General features: G+C 62.7%; 1 protein-coding gene across 1 annotated transcript; it reads right to left on the bottom strand.

Annotated features, from left to right (window-relative positions):
• Nucleotides 1-3,803: 3,803 nt before the first annotated feature.
• Nucleotides 3,804-13,651, bottom strand: SP1 (Sp1 transcription factor). The gene is made up of 6 exons (XM_034071604.1): nucleotides 13,590-13,651; nucleotides 12,957-13,042; nucleotides 10,854-12,345; nucleotides 6,023-6,191; nucleotides 5,133-5,332; nucleotides 3,804-4,359 (listed from the first exon to the last, which is right to left on the bottom strand). Exons 1-6 carry the CDS (start codon nucleotides 13,594-13,596, stop codon nucleotides 4,043-4,045), a joined length of 2,271 nt encoding a protein of 756 aa, XP_033927495.1. The 5' UTR covers nucleotides 13,597-13,651; the 3' UTR covers nucleotides 3,804-4,042.
• Nucleotides 13,652-19,973: the final 6,322 nt, after the last annotated feature.

Below are 19,973 nucleotides of genomic sequence, written 5' to 3'. Positions count from 1 at the left end.
GGGAGCCTCTGGGATGGAGTGGATGGGATGTGGGATGTGGGAAGTGGCCCCGGGAGGAGGAGGAGGAGGAAGGAGCAGCCCCCGCAGCAGGGAGGGGAATGGGATGGGATTGGGACTGGGGGGGGCCCGGTGGGATCCAGCCCTCCCCATAGCCTCACATTGGGCCTGTTCCTCCCCCCATAGCCCCATATTGTGTCCCCCCCAGCCCCACATTGTGCCTGTTCCCACCCCTATAGCCCCACATTGTGCCTGTTCCCCCCATAGCTAACATTGTGCCTGTTCCCACCCCTATAGCCCCACATTGTGTCCCCCCCATAGCACCACATTGTGCCTGTTCCCCCCCCCATAGCCCCACATTGTGTCCCCCCCATAGCACCACATTGTGCCTGTTCCCCCATAGCCAACACTGTGTCCCCCCATAGCCCCACATTGTGCCCCCCCAGCCCCACACTGTGCCTGCCCCCATCACACCTCCAGGCCACGCCAGCGACTCATCTTTATTACAAAACCCCCCCCATCGCTGTTCCCCATTTACAAAGGCCCCCCCCGACCCCCCCTTCCCCCCCCCATCATTTTCATCCTTTGTACAAAAAAATAGCACTTTGGGACCCAAAGCAGCCCCAAATCCCCCCCATCTCGCCCCAAAAATCGCCTCTGGGGTGTTCTCAGCCGTGCCCCCCCCCCCACAATCACAGACCCAAGAGTCTTGATAAGAGAGTAATGAATTATTGCCAGTGTGGGGGGGGGGCAGGACCCCCCCATCGCCCCCCCCTGCATAGACACCACCCCCCCCAGTGCTGCCCCCAGCCCCATGGGGGGGTGGGAATGGGGGGGGGGGGGGGGTTCGGCCCCTGCTGTCACCCCCTTATCAAGGCACGTTTGTGGGTGTCCCCCCCCCATCACCCTGGGAGGGGGTGGGGGTGTTGGGGGGCCCATGGTGAGGATGGGGGTGCTGCAGAATGGACCCCTCCCCCCCCCCCAACCGTCCCCATCCACGTTTCCATAGGAAAACAATTCCATCAGAGCCAATGGGAACATCCCGGGGGGGGGGGGGGAGGGGGGGGCACACGAGGGCCCCCCCAAAACCTCAGTGGGGCACAGGTTTGGCACTTGATTCCTGCTTGGAATGGGGGGGGAAGGGGGCTGAGAAGTGGCTGTTTTGATGGTGAAGGCCCCCAAATCCCTGCTTCCCATTGGAATTCCCGGCGGGGGGGGCGGGGGGGGGGGGGGGGCGGGGGGGGTTAGTGCTTCACAGGTTATTAAAATACAAATGCTCCAATTCCTATATAAAAATATACAAATGCAAAAATATCCCTCGAGGGAGAGAGCTCCCGAAGGGGGAATCCCAGCGCCATTCCAGGGCTCCGGCATTCCGGGGGGGGGATGCAGCTCCAACAGGGGATTCCAGCCTATGGGAAGTGGGGGGGATGCTTGAGGTCAAGGTGGTGGTGGTGGGGATGGGAATGTGGTGGTGGCAGCATGGGGTGTTCCCGGGTTATCCCGAAGGAAAGGGGGAGAAATGTGCTGGGAATGAGAGGGGAGCAGGGATGGAGCGGTTGGGTGGATGGAAGAGGCCATGGGTGGGATTGGGAAGATGCCATTGGATGGGATTGGGAAGACACCATTGGATGGGATTGGGAAGACACCACTGGGTGGGATTGGGAAGATGCCATTGGATGGGATTGGGAAGACACCATTGGGAGGGATTGGGAAAACACCATTGGATGGGATTGGGAAGACACCACTGGGTGGGATTGGGAAGACACCACTGGGTGGGATTGGGAAGACACCACTGGGTGGGATTGGGAAGACACCATTGGGTGGGATTGGGAAGATGCCATTGGGAGGGATTGGGAAGATACCGTTGGATGGGATTGGGAATACACCGTTGGATGGGATTGGGAAGACACCACTGGATGGGATTGGGAAGACACCATTGGATGGGATTGGGAAGACACCGTTGGATGGGATTGGGAAGACACCACTGGGTGGGATTGGGAAGATGCCATTGGGAGGGATTGGGAAGATGCCATTGGGAGGGATTGGGAAGACACCGTTGGATGGGATTGGGAAGACACCGTTGGGTGGGATTGGGAAGATGCCATTGGATGGGATTGGGAAGACACCGTTGGATGGGATTGGGAAGACACCACTGGGTGGGATTGGGAAGATGCCATTGGGAGGGATGGGAGATGCCATAGGGTCGGATGGGAGAAGACAGCATTGGCTTGGAAAAGGAAGACACCATTGGGTTGGAAGGAAGAAGATCTCATTGGGTGGGATGGATGTGGAAAACGCTGCTGGGATGGATGGAAGATACTGGGATGGATTGGGAAGACACCATTGGGTTGGATGGAAGAAGGCATCACTGGCTTGGAGGGGGAAGCTGTTGGGTGGGATGAGGGAAGACACCATTGGGTTGGATAGGGAAGACTGCTGGGCTTGATGGGAGAAGACATCATAAAGCTGGATTGGGAAGACACTGTTGGGATGGATGGAAGATACTGGGTTGGACTGGGAAAACACCATTGGGTTGGATAGGGAAGACTGCTGGGCTCAATGGAAGAAGACATCATTGGGTTGGATTGGAAAGACACTGTTGGGATGGATGGAAGAAGGTATCATTGAGCTGGACTGGGAAGATGCTGTGGGGTGGGATACAGGAAGACACCATTGGTTGGGATTCATGGAGCAGCCCATGGGCTCCTCACCTCCACACCAGCTTCCCCATGGACAACGGTGGTGGCACCATGATCCAAAGCCATCGGGATGGGGACAGCAGGGGCCACCTCCACCTCTGCACCACCACCAGGAGCTCAAGGATGCTCCCATTCCGGGACTGGTATTCCCATCCCAGGTCATTCCTAGCCCTGGCTCCCCCCTCTCCAGCCCCTCTTCATGCTCCTCTCACCCCAACATCCCTGCTCGGAACAGGGATTCCGATCCCATGGGAAGGGCGGTTGGGATCCCGCCCCCCCCGCTGCTGTGTTTCGGGAATGCAATCCCTGTGCAGCACCCTGAGATCAAATCCCCATTGGAATGGGGGGGGGATGGATGGGATGTGTGTGTGCAGCCGGATGGGAGCGGGCAGAGCCCTGGAGCAGGAAGAGGAGGGTGTGGGAGGAAGGCGCCCGGAGCCGCCGGATCCTGGAAAACCAAAGGGGTTTTCCCTGAGCTGCCCCGTATCCAACGGGATTGGTTTGGGGGGAGCCGCCTCCAGCCCCGCTCTGTGCCCCCTTCCATGCGGATCCCGGGGGGGAAGCGCCGGCTCCCACGGCCCTTTTTGGGGCTGATTCCTCTGAAATCCAGCAGGGATGGAGGAAAACGAGACATATCCCTGAGGAGAAGCTCCGGAGCCGTGGCCGGGACCCGCTGAGCTCGGAGCCCCGCACGGAGCGGGGAAAGAAGGCTCTTCCCATAGGAAGCTGCTTGGAAACCCATCCAGAAGCCCAAGGGGGGGGGGGAATAGAATCCAAGCCTCACCCAGCTCCAGAGAACAGAGACAAGGGGGTACAGGGGGTACAAAAGAGCCCATTGGGGGGGTGGGAGGGGGGGGGGGGGGTCCCCTTTCCCAAGGGATTTGCTCTAAAAGGGAATCCCGGAGCAGCTCAGCCCCCGGGATAAGGCATGGAAGAGCCCAGGGCCGGGGCTCTCTCCCGCGAGCCCGCTTTACACGTTATATATATATAATAATATAGACTCTGGGGGGGGCTCCTCGGAAGCGGATTTTTTTTTGTCTTTTCTCCTTTTTTTGGTTTTTTGTCTTTTTTTTTTTTTTTTTTTTTTTTCCTTTTTTTTTTTTACGTTTTTCCTAAAAAGTGAACTTGAGACTGGTATATTTTCCCAAGGCATGATGGCGTCGAAGGCTAAAGCTACGGGAGCGCATCCCGGGAATGCCGGGGGAGGGACTAGGGAGTGAAATGGGGGGGGGGGGGAACCCAACAAATGATACGGTGAAGCTGGATTAAAAACCAACATAGAGAGAGGAGAGAGCTCTGGCCTTGGGATGCGGCGCGATCCCATAGGAATGCCGCGGGCGCCTTCAGAAGCCGTTGCCGCTGATGTTGATGGACTGGAGGTCGGCCACCTGCATGACGTTGATGCCGCTGCTGGCCAGGCGCGCGATGCCCTCGGGGCAGATGGCTTCCATGGCTACCATGTTGGTGGCGATGAGGGCCGAGGGGGCCGCGGAGCCGTTGCCCTCGGCCGCCGTGTCCATGGGGACGGCGGAGACGTTCATGGCCACGGCGCTGCCGGCGCCGCCGCCTTTCTTGTTCTGGTGGGTCTTGATGTGCTTGGAGAGGTGGTCGCTGCGCATGAAGCGCTTGGGGCACTCCGGGCAGGCAAACTTCTTCTCTCCTAGGGGATGGGAAGGGGAAGGAGGTGAATCCCTGCGGATGCTGCGGTCCTCATGGAGCGCTTTGGACGGTGGGGTTGGCAGAGCAAGGCCATGGGGTTGGAGCAGCTCCCATAGGAGCCAGGATGAGGATATTGGGGATGGAGCAGGGAAGCTGCGTGGGGAGCTCAGAGCAGCTGAAGGGGGGTACAGGGATGCTGGGGAGGGACCTGCATCAGGGACTGCAGCGATGGGATGAGGGGTGATGGGTTCAGACTGGAACAGGGGGAGTTCAGGTTGGATAAGGAAGTTCCTCCCTGTGAGGGTGCTGGGACACTGGGATGGGCTGAATGGAGGTTTGGCTGCTCCATCCCATCAAGGCCAGGTTGGACACAGGGGCTTGGAGCATCCTGCTCCAGTGGAAGGGGTTAGAACCAGATGAGCTTTAAGCTTCCTTCATCCCAACCCATCCCATGATACAAACATCCTGATGCACCAGGATACACCAGATTGGAGACAAGGAAGCTCTTCCCTGTGAGAGTGCTGGAACACTGGGATGGGCTGAATGGAGAAGGTTTGGATGCCCCATCCCATCAAGGCCAGGTTGGATACAGCAGCTTGGAGCAACCTGCTCCAGTGGAAGGGGTCCCTGCCCATGGCACCTGGATGAGCTTTAACCCCCCCCCCCTCCAACCCAAAACCACTGTGGAATCCTGTGCCGGTTCCCCCCCCAGTGCACCCCAGGCTTGGGAAGAAGCCAATGGGAAGCAGCACCCGCATCCCTGAGCATCCTGACCTGTGTGCGTGCGCTTGTGCCGCTGGAGCTCGTCGCTGCGGGTGAAGCGCTTGCCGCACAGCACCCAGCTGCACACGAAGGGTCTCTCCCCCGTGTGCCACCGCAGGTGAGCCCGCAGGTGAGAGGTTTTGCCATAGACCTTGCCGCAGCCGGGGATGTGGCAGATGTGCTGCTTCTTCTTCCCTGGATCCCCAGAGCTCCTGTGGGAAAGAGGCCCCGGGGGGAGTTAGAACAGTGCTGGATGGAGGGGGAATGGGGCTGGGGTCCTGCCCCTGGGTTGGGGTGATACCAGGAGGATCTGGATGGAGCAGCCTGAGGAGAGGGATTTGGGGTCCCCATGAGGTGGCTTCAGGGAGTGTTTGAGCCCCAGTGTGGGGCTGCACCCCCAGAGCGTGAGGGAGGGGATCCTGCCCCTCTGCTGCGGGGAGAGCTGAGAGCAGCTCCAGAGCCTGCAGGGAGCCGGGAGAGGGGCTTGGGATGAGGGATGCAGGGGTGGAATGAGGAGTTTGGGCTTCCAGCTGGAATAGGGAAGAGTTCAATGGGATATGGGGAAGTTCTTCCCCATAAGGGTGTTGGGATGTGGAATGGAGAAGCTGTGGCTGCCCCATCCCTGGCAGTGCTCAAGGACACAGGGGCTTGGAGCGCCCTGCTCCAGTGGAAGGGGTCCGTGCTTGTGGACACCTGGAGGCCCCATCCCATCCATCCCATCCCATCCATCCTATCCCATCCCATCCTATCCCATCCCATCCCACCCCCCCTATTCCTGGCAGTGCTCAAGGACACAGGGGCTTGGAGCACCCTGCTCCAGTGGAAGGGGTCCCTGCTTGTAGACACCTGGAAGTCCCATCCCATCCATCCCATCCCCATCCATTGCCCCCCATCGCACTCACCTGCCCTCGCTGTCCTTGCAGTAGGGGCAGGTACAAGCCTCCCTCCTGACTTTGCGGCCCTGCTGGGGCTGGGGGTCCGGGCTGGTCTCCCCCTCCTCCACAGCCGTGCTCTCATCCCCCAGCGTGTCCCCCCCGGCTCCATGCAGCCCCAGCTGAGCTCCGTGGTCACCTGCAAGGAGAACACCGGGATCAGCGCGGGATCCATAGGGACAAAGCACTGGGGGGGGTTGGAGGGGGGGATGCAGCCGTTCCGCACTCATGGAGCCAGAGGAACGTCCTCATCCCAGCTGGCTCCTGGGCTCCCAGCCTTGGGAATCCCGCCCCACTGCTTCCCAAGGCCATCCCTGCCTCCCGCAGCCCCAGCAAGGCCGAGATGCCCCAAACAGCCGCATCCCAGGGACAAACATTCCCTCCCCCCCCCACCTGCCAAGTATTCCAGCTATTCCAGCACTGGATCCAGCACCACATCCCAGAGGGAGCCTGCTCCCGGCCTGGGTTTGGGGCTGGATGAGGCCCTTTTCCCTTGGCAAGGAAGTGGGGAAAGCCGCAATCCCGCAGGATTTCTTCAGGGCAGACACAATTCCCACCCCCCCCTTCCCAAATAATGGGGAGTGATTCCCAGCTGCCAACAGAGCATTCCCACCTGGAATCCAGCCCCAAAATCCACCTTTTCCTACTAACTTCCATTCACAAGCAGGGAGCCAGGATGGATCCACACTGGGATCAGCACCTGAACGTGTCCCCAGCAGCAACCACCATTGGCTCTCTGTGGAATTCCATCCCGCTGTTGGGAATGAGGCTGCACATTCCCAAAGAACACCAATCCGGGAGCGATCCTGATGCTGCTCAGCATCAGCTGCCCATTGGCTCCAGTGGGGATGGGTTAATGGGAAGGAATGGGCCAGCCTGACAGGGATACCGGGATACAAGGAACACTGTGGTGCCAGCATCACTCCATCCATCCCCTCTTCCCGGCGCCTGGAAGCTGCTTCCTCAACAGGGACCATGAACATCCCAAAGTGTGCTCTCCAAAGCCAGCATTCCCAAAGCCTCCTCCAGAGCCTGGGCACAGCCATGGATACAGGGAGGGAGCATCCAAGCATCCCCAGTGAGGAGCTGCAGGAGCTGGGAATGCTGCAGAATTCCTGGCAGCCTTCCCGGCCCCTCGGTGCTGTTACCAGCAGGTGTCAGTGGTGCCCAGGAACGGATCCATGGCTCCTTGGGCACTGCTTCCAATGATCCTTGATGGGATGGGGCAGCCTCAGCTGCTCCGGGCACCCTGTGCCAGCCTCAGCACCCTCATAGGGAAGAGCTGGTACCCAAGAGCCCATCTCAGGCAGGTTCAAGCCATTCCCATTGTCCCATCCCTGCATCCCTCATCCCAAGCCCCCATCCCGGTTCCCTGCAGCCCTGGAGCTGCCCTCAGGTCCCTATGGGGTCTGTGCCTGCATCGCTGCCAGCAGGAGCCCATCCTGCCCCGGGGTGGGTGCTGGGCTCTGGACCGGAGCCACCCCCGGGGCAGGATCGGCTCCTGCAGGGGCTGATAAAGGAGCAGCTCCGGGGGGGGGCACAGATAAAGGGAGGGGAGGAGGGAAACGGAGCCCTGAGGAGTGCAGAGCACCGACCAGTACCAACCAGTACCGACCAGCATCAACCAGCACCAACTGGTACAACCAGCACAGACCAGCATCAACCAGCACCGACCAGTACCAAGCAGCATCAACCACCACCAAATGGTGCAACCAGCATCGAGCAGAACCAACAGCACCAACCAGCACCGTGGGGCTGCCCCATAGCCCCCCAGCTCCATCTCCTGCCCCAGGCATCAGCCCCTGCTCCCAAGCAGAGCCCAGGATCCCTTGGGATTCCTCTGGCAAAGAGCCCTGAGCCAGGAGAGAGCGGAAGGAATGGGGAGCCCAGCCCAGGAAACTGCACAGCATTCCCAGTTCCTGCTGGGACAGGGCTGGAGAGGGGAGAGCCCATCCATAGGGATCAGAGCCTGTCCATAGGGATCAGAGCCTGTCCATAGGGATCAGAGCTTGTCCATAGGGATCAGAGCCCGTCCATAGGGATCAGAGCTTGTCCATAGGGATCAGAGCCTGTCCATAGGGATCAGGGCCTCTCCATAGGGATCAGAGCCTGTCCATAGGGATCAGAGCCTGTCCATAGGGATCAGAGCTTGTCCATAGGGATCAGAGCTCGTCCATAGGGATCAGAGCCCATCCATAGGGATCAGAGCTTGTCCATAGGGATCAGAGCCTGTCCATAGGGATCAGAGCTCGTCCATAGGGATCAGAACCCGTCCATAGGGATCAGAGCCTGTCCATAGGGATCACAGCCTGCCCATAGGGATCAGAGCCTGTCCATAGGGAACAGAGCCCGTCCATAGGGATCAGGGCCTGTCCATAGGGATCAGAGCCTGTCCATAGGGATCAGGGCCTCTCCATAGGGATCAGGGCCTCTCCATAGGGAACAGAGCTTGTCCATAGGGATCAGAGCCTGTCCATAGTGATCAGAGCCTGTCCATAGGGATCAGAGCCTGTCCATAGGGAACAGAGCCTGTCCATAGGAATCAGAGCCTGCCCATAGGGATCAGAGCCCGTCCATAGGGAACAGGGACCAGGACCTGCCGTGCCCTCCATGCCATTGGGATGTCTCATCCATGCCACAAACTCCCCTGGAACCCAGGGCAGGGACAATCAGGGCTTTGTGTCCTGCCCTGGGGAACAAGAGCCTGGATCCCATGGGATGAGCTCCCCCTGTTCCCTTCCAGAGGGATGCTCCTGCTGCATCCCACCCATCATGGATAATGGAGGGAGCCCTAAAGGAGCTCATCCCACAACCCCCCCATGGCTGCACCTCTCCAGCCCCATCCTCCCTGGAATACCCAGGCAGGGTTGGAAGGGGCAGAGAAGCCCCAGTGCAGCACATCCCAAATCCCATCCCTGGGCTCCCATTGGAAGGGGATCCCCATCGCCACCCATGGACACAGGCATGGAGCCCGGCCTGCCCCAGCAGGTTCCCTTCCCGATGCTGCTTGCTCCAGGGGGATCTTCCCTGTCCCAGTGGGAGCAGGAGCAGCACCAGCAGCTCCCTGCCCCGCTCCAGTGATCCCAGAGGATCCCCGGCCTCGAATGGGGTCAGGAGAGGAGCCGTGATTCCCAAAGTCCGGCAGCAACTGAACCGGGACAGGGGAGCTTCCAGGGCAGCTCAGCCCTGGGACATGGGCAGGGAAGTGCTGGGATGCAGAGGGATGCAGAGGGAAGCAAAGGGATGCAGAGGGATGCAGAGGGATGCAGAGGGAAGCAGAGGGAAGCAGAGGGAAGCAGAGGGAAGCAGAGGGAAGCAGAGGGATGCAGGGGGATGCAGGGGGATGCAGGGGGATGCAGGGGGGTGCAGAGGGATGCAGAGGGAAGCAGAGGGATGCAGAGGGATGCAGAGGGAAGCAGAAGGATGCAGAGGGATGCAGAGGGATGCAGAGGGAAGCAGAGGGAAGCAGAGGGAAGCAGAGGGAAGCAGAGGGAAGCAGAGGGATGCAGAGGGAAGCAGAGGGAAGCAGAGGGAAGCAGAGGGAAGCAGAGGGAAGCAGAGGGAAGCAGAGGGAAGCAGAGGGATGCAGAGGGATGCAGAAGGCTTGGACCAGGCGGGATCCACGTCCGGAGCCCCCACTGCAGCAGAGGATGCTCAGAGCCATGGACAGACCCACAAGCCCCCATTGTGGGTGCTGGGGAGCTCAGCACCCCCCGAGAGGGGCCGGATTGGGTGACAAGGGCGCAACCGGAGCCGCTGCCACGTCCGGCACAACCGGTGCGACCGGTGCCAGGCAGGATCCCATTGGTGCCACAACCCTGGATGCCATCGGGAGCCTCAGGCTCATCGGCTGTGAGGAGCCCCCCCCAAGTGGGAACAGGGAAGAGCTCGGGCGCATCCCGGTGCTGGCAGCAGGGATCAGAGGAGGAGGAGATGGAGGCGGCTCCAGGGATGGGTGGGCTCCGGAACGTTCCTCCCTGTCCCACCTCCGAGGGCAGGAACCGGGAGCTGCCCATGTGCTTCCCGGCGCATTCCCAAGCAGGCTGAGGGGATCCCATGGATCCAGCCCAGCAGACCTCCCCCCACCGGGTCTGTGCTCCGGAATTCCAAGGATCGGGATAATCCCTGGGATAACACTGCTGGAGAACAAGTCCGGGCAAGTGGGACGAGCATTGAGCAACGGGAGCTGGGAGCAAACCCAGCAACAGCCGGAGCCAGGACAACAACAGGAAACAGGGATGGGAAAACACTGGGAAAGCGAGCGGAGCCCTCCCCCCCCCCCCCTCTGGCAGCTCTACGGGCAGGCACAGCATTCCCAATGGGAAGCCAAGCAGCCCTGTGTACACACACCCTCCACGGGCTGCTGGGAGCTGCTGGGAGAGCATGGAATGGATCCATAGGGAATGGAGCAGCCTCAGGCTCACACTCCACATCCATGCACCCGCGTGGGAACTCTGGGGATGGATCCATAGGGCACGGAGCAGGGCCCAGCTTTAGGCTCAACACACACTTAAGGAGCCCTTTCCTCCTTCCCTGCCAGGCACTTCCTCAACAGGCCCCGTTTTCCAGGAGGATTTCAGTGATTCCCAAGTTTTCCAGGTGCAAACCCTTCCCATGGGCTCCTGCAGTGCAGGAGCGGGGCTGGACACGGGGTCCATCCCTAACCCTGACCCGAGACCCCACTGATGGCCTCCACGATGCACCCCAGCACCAGCCCCTTTGCCACCTCCATGCGGCCCCAGCATCACACTGAGCATCCGCAGAAGGAACCAAGAGGGGACCCCCCCGAACCCCCACTCACCGGCAGCATTGGCAATGGCCAGAGGCAGCCCCTGGAGCTGGTGGACCTGGATGCCAGACGCTCCCAAGGCACTGAGGTTTATAGTCTGGAGGCCGGGCACGGAGGAGAGCTGGGCAGCGTTGACGGTGACGGTGCCGCTGGGGCTGAGCGTGGTGCTGGTGCTGCCCGCCTGCCCCAGCGACACCCCCTGCATGGGGGCCAGGGTGATTGTCTGCGCCTGGGGGTTCTGCACCTGCAGGTTCTGCAGCTGGATGGTTTGCCAGCTCACCTGCCCGTTGGGCCCCACTGTTGGTGTGCGGATGATGATGGGCCCCGAGTTGGGCACGGCCTGGAGCTGCAGGTTCTGCAGGGTGTCCGGCGAGATGGCTTGGGTGGCAAAGGTCTGCCCGGAGAGCGGCGTGCTCTGCAGGGCTTGGATCGTCTGCCCCCCCTGCACCAGCTGCGGCTGGATCAGGATCTGCTGCTGGGATTGCTGGCCCTGATCCCCCTCTTTCTGCTGCCCCGACGGCAAAGGCACCCCCGAAACCTGGCTCTGCAGAGAGTCCGAGCTCTGGACGCCGCTGACCCTCTGGGGCGCCTGCGCTTGGACGGTGCTGCCCACCGTGGTGCTGGTGGAGAAATTCATGATGCCCACATTGCCGGTGCTGGTGCTGGTGCTGGAATAGCTGTTGGCGGTGGTGAAGAAGGCTCCGGAGCCGGCCTGCGACGTGGCCGCGGTGCTGGCGCTGATGGCGGAGCCGGAGGTGGCCGGTTGGGAGCTGCTGTCCGGGGAGCCGGCGCTGCTCAAGGTGCCGGTCTGCGAGGTGGGCGCCAGGCTGGCGGCCACGCTGTTGACGGGCAGCAGGGTGATGTTCCCGTTCAGAGCCACGGGCACGTTGGCCACGTACTGGGCCTGCCCCGAGAGCGTGTTGTTGGCCAGCCCCACGCCCTGGATGGGCACTGCCTGCTGCAGCAGGTTGGGCATGGCGATGAGGTTGCCGGTGCCGGTGCGGCCCGTCAGGATCTGCTGGTTGGTGCCGGGGATGAGCTGGAGCTGCCCGGATGCGTCCTGCTGCACGTTCACCTGCGCCGGTGCCGCCGCCGCCGCCGTGGTGAACTGGAGCTGCTGCCCGTCAATGGTCTGGAACTGTGGGATCACCTGGTACTGGATGTTGGGAATGACACCCGGCAGCCCCGCCAGCACCTGCTGGTTCTGCAGCCCCGAGGCGGCCGTCACCACGTACTGCCCCGCGCTCACTGGGCGGCTCTTGCTGCCGTCACCGCCGTTGGTGCCGTTGGTGCCGGGCTCCTTGGTGCCCGTGGGGGTGCTGGAGCCCGTGGAGATGATCTGCCAGCCGTTGGCTGACTGGGCGAGCTGGGCAGCGGCTGCTGTGAGGTCCAGCTCGCTGCTGCTGCCGCCTGCCTGGCCCTGAGAGCTGTTGGAGTTCTCATTGGGAGACTCGATCCGGCTGCAGGTGGCGGCCAGCAGGGCCAGCGGGGAGGGCTGGGATTCCTGCGGATGGGAAGCAAGGGAGGGGTAAAGAGGCTGTGATTCCAAGGGAAAAGACGGGTTAAAGAGACTGTGATTCCTAAGAAATGAGGGGTTAAAGAGGCTGCGATTCCTAGGAAAAGAGGGTTAAAGAGGCTGGGATTCCAAGGAAAGGAGGAGTTAATGTGGTTGTTATTCCCAGGGAAGGAGGGGTTAAAGAGACTGTGATTCCAAGGGAAGGAGGGATTAAAGAGGCTGTGATTCCAAGGGAAGGAGGGATTAAAGAGGCTGTGATTCCAAGGGAAGGAGGGGTTAAAGAGGCTGCGATTCCCAGGTTAGGGAAGGAGGGGTTAAAGTCGTTGTTATTCCCAGGGAAGGAGGGGTTAAGCCTGGGCCGGCCACAACCGAAGGGAGCAGCAAACAGAGGGAAGCGGGCGCAGGGAGGAGCCTCCCGGGAAGCACAAACCCCGCTTCCGGACCCCCCCCCCCCCCCTACGGCAGCACCGGGCCCGCAGGGAAAACCCCTCGGGGGGGGGGGGGCAAAGGAACGAACGGGAACGGGAATGGGAATGGGAACGGGAATGGGAACGGGAATGGGAACGGGAATGGGAACGGGGCCTCCGCGGGGCTCTCACCTGCGCCTCGGCGCTGCCCGTGCTACTCGCGTCTCCGTCGCCCTTCTCGGCCTTCATCGCCGCCATCTCGTCGGGGCTCTCCTGGTCTGCGGGCAGGGGAAGCGGCAGCGCCGGTTACCGGACATGGCCGGGCCGGGAGGGAGACGGGAAACGGGGGGGGGGGGGGAACAACGGGACCGGGACGGCGGCGGAGCGGCCGCGGAGGAGCTGCCAGAGCGGCGCTGGCAGCGGGACAGGGCCCGGCCCCGCTCCGGGCTCCGGCTCCTCCCTCCCAGGCCTCCCCTTCCCCTCCGGATCCCCCCGCATCGGATCCACCCGAGCGGGGCCCGCGGTGACGCCGGCACCGGCCCCTGCTCCGGCGGCCTCAACCCCTCCGGTTCCCCGTGTCCCGAACCGCATCCGGACCCCCCCGTCCCACCCCCCCCCATCACCGGTGCCCCCCCCCCCATTATCGGGGCCTCCCCCTCCCTCCCCTCCTCCGCTCCCCGTCCCTCCCCCGAGGCCTTCCCCCTCCCCCGGGTCCCTCCCCGGCTGAGCCCGGCGAGGCCCGGCCCGGGGCGGAGCCGCCTCAGGCCCCGCCGATCGCGGCCTCCCCCCCCCTCCCCAAGCCCCCATCCCCGGGCCCGGCCTCACCGCTCATGGCGGGGCGGGGGGGGCCGAGGGGCGGGCGGGCCCGGCGCTGCGAGGCGGCCACCGCCGAGGCGCTGCTGAGGGGACGGAGCGGAGCGGCCCCCTGGCCCCGCCCTCCGGCCCCGCGGGCCAATGGGGAGCGGCGGAGGGGGGGGGAGTGACGGGAGCGGCGGCCAATAGGAGGAGGGGGGCGGGATGAGGAAGGGGGAGGGAGGCGGGAGGTGGGGGGGGGCCAATGGGAGCCCGCGCGGGCTCGCAGGGAGACCCCGTATGGGAGAGGCGGTGGCGGCGTGGGCGGTGCGGTGATGGGCGGGGGTGGCGGCCAATGGGAGGACGGGAGGAGGGGCGGGGGCGTGACTGGCAGAGGGAACAGCCAATCGGCTGCGCGGATGACGCCGAGGGGGAAGGCGGGCTGGCGGGATGACATGCGCGCTGACCAATAGCAGCCAGGGAGGCGGTGGGAGGCTGGCCAATGAGAACGGCGGTCTGTCTCAAACTAACCAATAGCGGCTGAGAGGAGGCGGGGCGAGCGGCAGGGCTGCGCCCTTGGAGAAGGTGGCGGAGGAGGAGGCGCCATCTTGGGCTGGCTCCGCCCCGGCTCCGCCGAGCGCGACCCCCGGAGCCGGGTCCGGCTGTGGCCGCTGCAGGCCCCGGAGGCGGCTCCGAGGCTCCGGTTCCCTTCCCGGTTCCCGTCCCGGCCCCTCCGGTCCTGTCCCGTCCGCTCCATTCCCGTCCGTTCCCTTCTCCCCCCCCCCGTCGCCACAGCCGCCATGGCGCCCACACGGTCTCTGTGCCTCCTGTCGCGTTCCGCCCTGCTCGGGATATGTGGGGGGGGGGGGGGGGGGTCGGTTTGCGCTATTTTTGGGGTGTTTTGTACCAAACCCCCTCTTTTCGGGCCCAAAATGGACGCTTCGGTTCCGGGGGGGGGGGGGGGGGGGGGGGGGGGGAGGGGAGGGGGGGGTTATCACGTTTGATATCAGCTTCATAACCCCGCGGCGGCGCTTTGATGTCCGTATACCCCCCCCCCCACGGGGGGGCATTGACCCCGGGCCCCCCCCCCCCCCCCGTGGCCCCACTGCCCCCACCCCACCCTTCATGGCGCCCCCTGGCGGCCGGGGGGTGTCGGTGTCACCGGAGCGGCCTCTGCTGCCCCCTGGCGGAGCCGCCGGGGGTGTTACCAAGTGTCCCATAGGATCCCATGGACATTCCCTGTTCCCAAGTGTCCCATAGGATCCCATGGACATTCCCTGTTCCCAAGAGTCCCGATAGGATCCCATGGACATTCCCTGTTCCCAAGGGTCCCATAGGATCCCATGGACATTCCCTGTTCCCAAGTGTCCCCATAGGATCCCATGGACATTCCCTGTTACCAAGTGTCCCATAGGATCCCATGGACATTCCCTGTTCCCAAGTGTCCCATAGGATCCCATGGACATTCCCTGTTCCCAAGAGTCCCGATAGGATCCCATGGACATTCCCTGTTCCCAAGGGTCCCATAGGATCCCATGGACATTCCCTGTTCCCAAGTGTCCCCATAGGATCCCATGGACATTCCCTGTTCCCAAGTGTCCCATAGGATCCCATGGGCATTCCCTGTTCCCAAGTGTCCCATAGGATCCCATGGACATTCCCTGTTCCCAAGAGTCCCGATAGGATCCCATGGACATTCCCTGTTCCCAAGGGTCCCATAGGATCCCATGGACATTCCCTGTTCCCAAGTGTCCCCATAGGATCCCATGGACATTCCCTGTTCCCAAGTGTCCCATAGGATCCCATGGGCATTCCCTGTTCCCAAGTGTCCCATAGGATCCCATGGACATTCCCTGTTCCCAAGAGTCCCCATAGGATCCAATGGACATTCCCTGTTCCCAAGTGTCCCCATAGGATCCCATGGACATTCCCTGTTCCCAAGAGTCCCCATAGGATCCAATGGACATTCCCTGTTCCCAAGTGTCCCCATAGGATCCCATGGACATTCCCTGTTCCCAGGTGTCCCATAGGATCCCATGGACATTCTCTGTTCCCAAGGGTCCCATAGGATCCCATGGGCATTCCCTGTTCCCAGGTGTCCCAATGGGATCCCATGGACGTTCCCTGTTCCCAAGTGTCCCATAGGATCCCATGGACATTCCCTGTTCCCAAGTGTCCCATAGGACCCCATGGACATTCCCTGTTCCCAAGTGTCCCATAGGATCCAATGGACATTCCCTGTTCCCAAGTGTCCCCATAGGATCCCATGGACATTCCCTGTTCCCAGGTGTCCCATAGGATCCCATGGACATTCCCTGTTCCCAAGAGTCCCCATAGGATCCCATGGACATTCCCTGTTCCCAAGTGTCCCATAGGATCCCATGGACATTCCCTGTTCCCAGGTGTCCCAATGGGATCCCATGGACATTCCCTGTTCCCAAGAGTCCCCATAGGATCCCATGGACATTCCCTGTTCCCAAGGGTCCCATAGGATCCCATGGGCATTCCCTGTTCCCAGTTGTCCCAATGGGATCCCATGGACATTCCCTGTTCCCACGTGTCCCCATAGGATCCCATGGACATTCCCTGTTCCCAAGTGTCCCCATAGGATCCCATGGACGTTCCCTGTTCCCGGCAGTGATGGGGATCAGGGATACTGGGATAGGGACCAGGGATACTGGGATGGGAACTGGGGCCACCGGGACCAGTAAGGGAAGGCACAGAGACACTGGGCTGGGTAATGGGGACCCTGAGCCCACTCTGTCGGGGACCAGAGGCCATTGGGAGGAGGGGGGGGGTGTACTGGTGAGGGCGAGGCTTGCACTGGGCCCAGTCAGGAAGTGACTGGGAGCACTGGGAGGGGGGGGGAGGGGGAGCCCCTCCCCCAGCCGCGGCTCAGGCCGACGCCGGGCGAGTCCCGGCAATTTTGGGTTGGGAACCGCAGAATTGTGGCGTGGCGCGAGGCAGGGACGGGGGGGGGGAGGGGACATGGGGGGGGCTCCCCCACGCTCCTATGGGGGGGGCCGGGGGGGGTTGGAACCTCCCCCCCCCCCCCCCCCCCAAAGCCACCCCCGCTCATTGAATGGGAATGGGAACCCCCCGGACCTGCAGGCACCGGCAGGACCCCGGTGATCCAATGGGATCCCTATGGGGCCGCACACACCCTATAGCCCTTCATAAACCTATTGGTCCTACAAATCCTATGGGTCCCCCAAACACTAAAGGACCCCGAAACCCCATAGCTCTCTCCAAACCCTATAGATCCTCATTCACCCCATGGGTTCCCACACACCCTATAGGTCCCCCAAACCCTGTGGGTTCCCTAAACCCTATAGGACCCCCAAATCCTATAGGTATCCCCCACACCCTATAGGACCCCCACACTCTATAGCTCCCCCACACACTTTAGCTCCCCCAAAACCTATGGGCACCCCAAACCCTAAAGGCCCCCCCAAAACCTATAGCACTTCCACAACCCTATAACACCCCCACAACCCATAGGACCCCCAAAACCTATGGGTACCCCACACCCTATAGAAACCCCACACCCTATAGGTCCCCCCAAACCCTATGGGTACCCCACACCCTATAGGTCCCCCCAAGCCCTATAGGACCCCCAAACCCTATATGTCCCCCAAACCCTATGGGTCCCTCAAACCCTAAAGGTCCCCCCAAACCCTATAGCACCCCCACACCCCATAGGACCCCCAATCCCTATAGGACCCCCAAACCCTATGGGTACCCCACACCCTATAGGAACCCCAAACCCTATAGCACCCCCACCCCTATAGGTGTCCCCACACCCCCCAGGTGCCCCCCCCGGGGGTTCCCCCCCCCGGAGCCCTCCGAGGGTCCCCGGGGCCGCCCCCGTCCGGAGCCCGCGGGCGCTGGAGCCGCTCCCGGCGCAGCCGCAGGGCTGAGGCCGCCGCTATTTCGGGGCCTCCGACCGCAAGGGAAACATCCGGGAGGGGGGGGCGGGGAGAGGGGGGGGCACCGGGGGGGGAAGGGAATGGGGGGGGCACCGGGGGGGGAAGGGAATGGGGGGGGCACGGGGGAGGAGGGGAATGGGGGGGGCACGGGGGGGGAGGGGAACGGGGGGGGCAGGGGAATGGGGGGCACAGGGAATGGGGGGGCTGGGGGGGGGAAAGGGGGGGCAAGGGAATGGGGGGGCACAGGGAATGGGGGGGCACAGGGAATGGGGGGGCAGGGGAATGGGGGGGCAGGGGAATGGGGGGGCTGGGGGGGGAAAGGGGGGGCAAGGGAATGGGGGGGCACAGGGAATGGGGGGGGCAGGGGAATGGGGGCCTGTGAGCAGGGGGAGACACGGGGACAAGGGGGGGCAAGGGAATTGGGGGGCACAGGGAATTGGGGAGCAAGGGGCCAAAGGGGTGGCACGAGAAATGGGGGGGACACGGCGACAAGGGGAGGGCACAGGGAATAGGGGGGACACGGGGAATTGGGGGGGACACAGGAAATGTGGGGGGCACAGGGAATGGGGGGGACATGGGGAATGGGGGGACACGGGGAATGGGGGGGACACAGGAAATGTGGGGGGCACAGGGAATGGGGGGGACATGGGGAATGGGGGGAGCACAGGGACAAGGGGGTTGGACACGAGGGACGCTGTCATCGGAGGGGACACTGGGGGGGGCACTTTATGAGGGGGGGCTCAGGGGCACTGTGCTATGGGCCGGGTACCACATCCCTAGTGCCACCAGTTGCCATTCCCAGTGCTCCCTGTTCCCATTCCCAGTGCTCCCAGTCCCCATTCCCAGTGCCCCCAGTGCTTCCCATTCCCAGTGCTCCCAGTCCCCATTCCCAGTGCCCCCAGGGCTTCCCATTCCCAGTGCTCCCCATTCCCAGTGCTCCCTGTTCCCAGTGCTCCCCATTCCCAGTGCTCCCCGTTCCCAGTGCTCCCCATTCCCAGTGCTCCCAATCCCCATTCCCAGGGCTCCCTGTTCCCAGCGCTCCCCGTTCCCAGTGCTCCCCATTCCCAGTGCTCCCCGTTCCCAGTGCTCCCCGTTCCCAGCCCTCCCCGTTCCCAGTGCTCCCCGTTCCCAGTGCTCCCAGTCCCCATTTCCAGCACTCCCCGTTCCCAGTTCTCCCCGTTCCCAGTGCCCCCAGTCCCCATTCCCAGTGCTCCCCGTTCCCAGTGCCCCCAGTCCCCATTCCCGGTGCCGCCCCCCGCACACATGGAACCCATTCCCACTGCTCCCTTTGAAGGCCGCGGTGCCCCCGGCCCAGCCCCGGCTCTGGCTCAACCGCAGCGGGGGGGCCGGGGCAGGGCCCGTCCCGCTGAGACCCCCCAGGCTCGAGCCGGGCTGGGAGATGGGGGGGGATGAGGGGAGGGAGAGAGGGATAACGGGGATGGATGGGGAGGGAGAAAGGGAGGGAGGGATAACGGGGATGGATGGGGAGGGAGGGAGGGAGAGAGGGATAACGGGGATGGATGGGGAGGGAGAAAGGGAGGGAGGGATAACGGGGATGGATGGGGAGGGAAGGAGGGAGAGAAGGAGAGATGGGATGGATGGATGGATGATGGGAGGGAGGGAGGAAGGGAAAGAGAGAGGAATAGATGGGATGGATGGATGGATGGGTGGAGGAAGTAGGGAGGGAGGGAGGGAAAGAGGGATAGATGGGAGGGATGGAGGATGGATGGATGGATGGATGGATGGCAGATGGATGGATGGATGGAGGAAGGAAGGAGGGAGGGAGGGAAGGAAAGAGATAGGGATAGATGTGAGGGATGAAGGATGGATGGATGGATGGGAGGGAGGGAGGGATGACAGATGGATGATGGATGGAGAGATGGATGGATGGAGGGAGGGAGAAGGGAGGGAAGGAGGGAAGGATAATGGACAAATGGATGGAGAGAAAGAGAGATGGAGAATGGAGGAAGGGAAAAAGGGAAGGAGAAATGAAGGAATGGAGGGAGAAAGGGATGAAGGGAGGGATGGACACAGGGCAGGTGAGTGGACACCCGTAGGGGGACACAAAACCGGAGCCATGGAGGAGCCCCCCCCATGTTCCCCCTTCCCCATCCTCCCCCAGACCCCCAGGTAATTGTGGGGGCCCCGGTGCCCCAATTCCCCCCCCCGGGATGGATCCATCCCAGTTCGCTCCCAGTTTGCGGGCGGTGGAGCCCAGTGAGGTTGCAGTTTGGGGGGGGGGGGGGGGGGGGGGGGCGCGGTGGTTGCGGCCGCGGCGCCGGCGGCTCCGGAGCGGAAAACCCTGAGTCAGGGCTGGGAAAGGGACCCGCTGGCTCCGAACGGCCTTGGATGGGAACCGGAGGGAAAGGGGGAAACGGAGGGGGAAGGGGGGGGAAACAGGGAGGAAAAGGGGAAGGGGGAGGGGAAAGGGGGGGGAAAGGAGCGAGGTTGGGAATAAACCCTTGGGAGCAGGGAAACTGAGGCACGG

The sequence above is a fragment of the Melopsittacus undulatus genome, chromosome 21 (assembly GCF_012275295.1).
Source record: "Melopsittacus undulatus isolate bMelUnd1 chromosome 21, bMelUnd1.mat.Z, whole genome shotgun sequence".
Classification (NCBI taxonomy): Eukaryota; Metazoa; Chordata; class Aves; order Psittaciformes; family Psittaculidae; genus Melopsittacus; species Melopsittacus undulatus.
This window is presented reverse-complemented; position numbering and strand designations above follow the sequence as displayed.

Bases quoted from the DNA above. Each gene is read 5' to 3' on its own strand.
- SP1 (XM_034071604.1), bottom strand. The intron at 12,346-12,956 runs GTGAGAGCCCCG...TCCCATCCGCAG, and splicing joins CGGGCAGCGCCGAGGCGCAG to GAATCCCAGCCCTCCCCGCT. The intron at 5,333-6,022 runs GTGAGTGCGATG...TCTTTCCCACAG, and splicing joins TGCAAGGACAGCGAGGGCAG to GAGCTCTGGGGATCCAGGGA.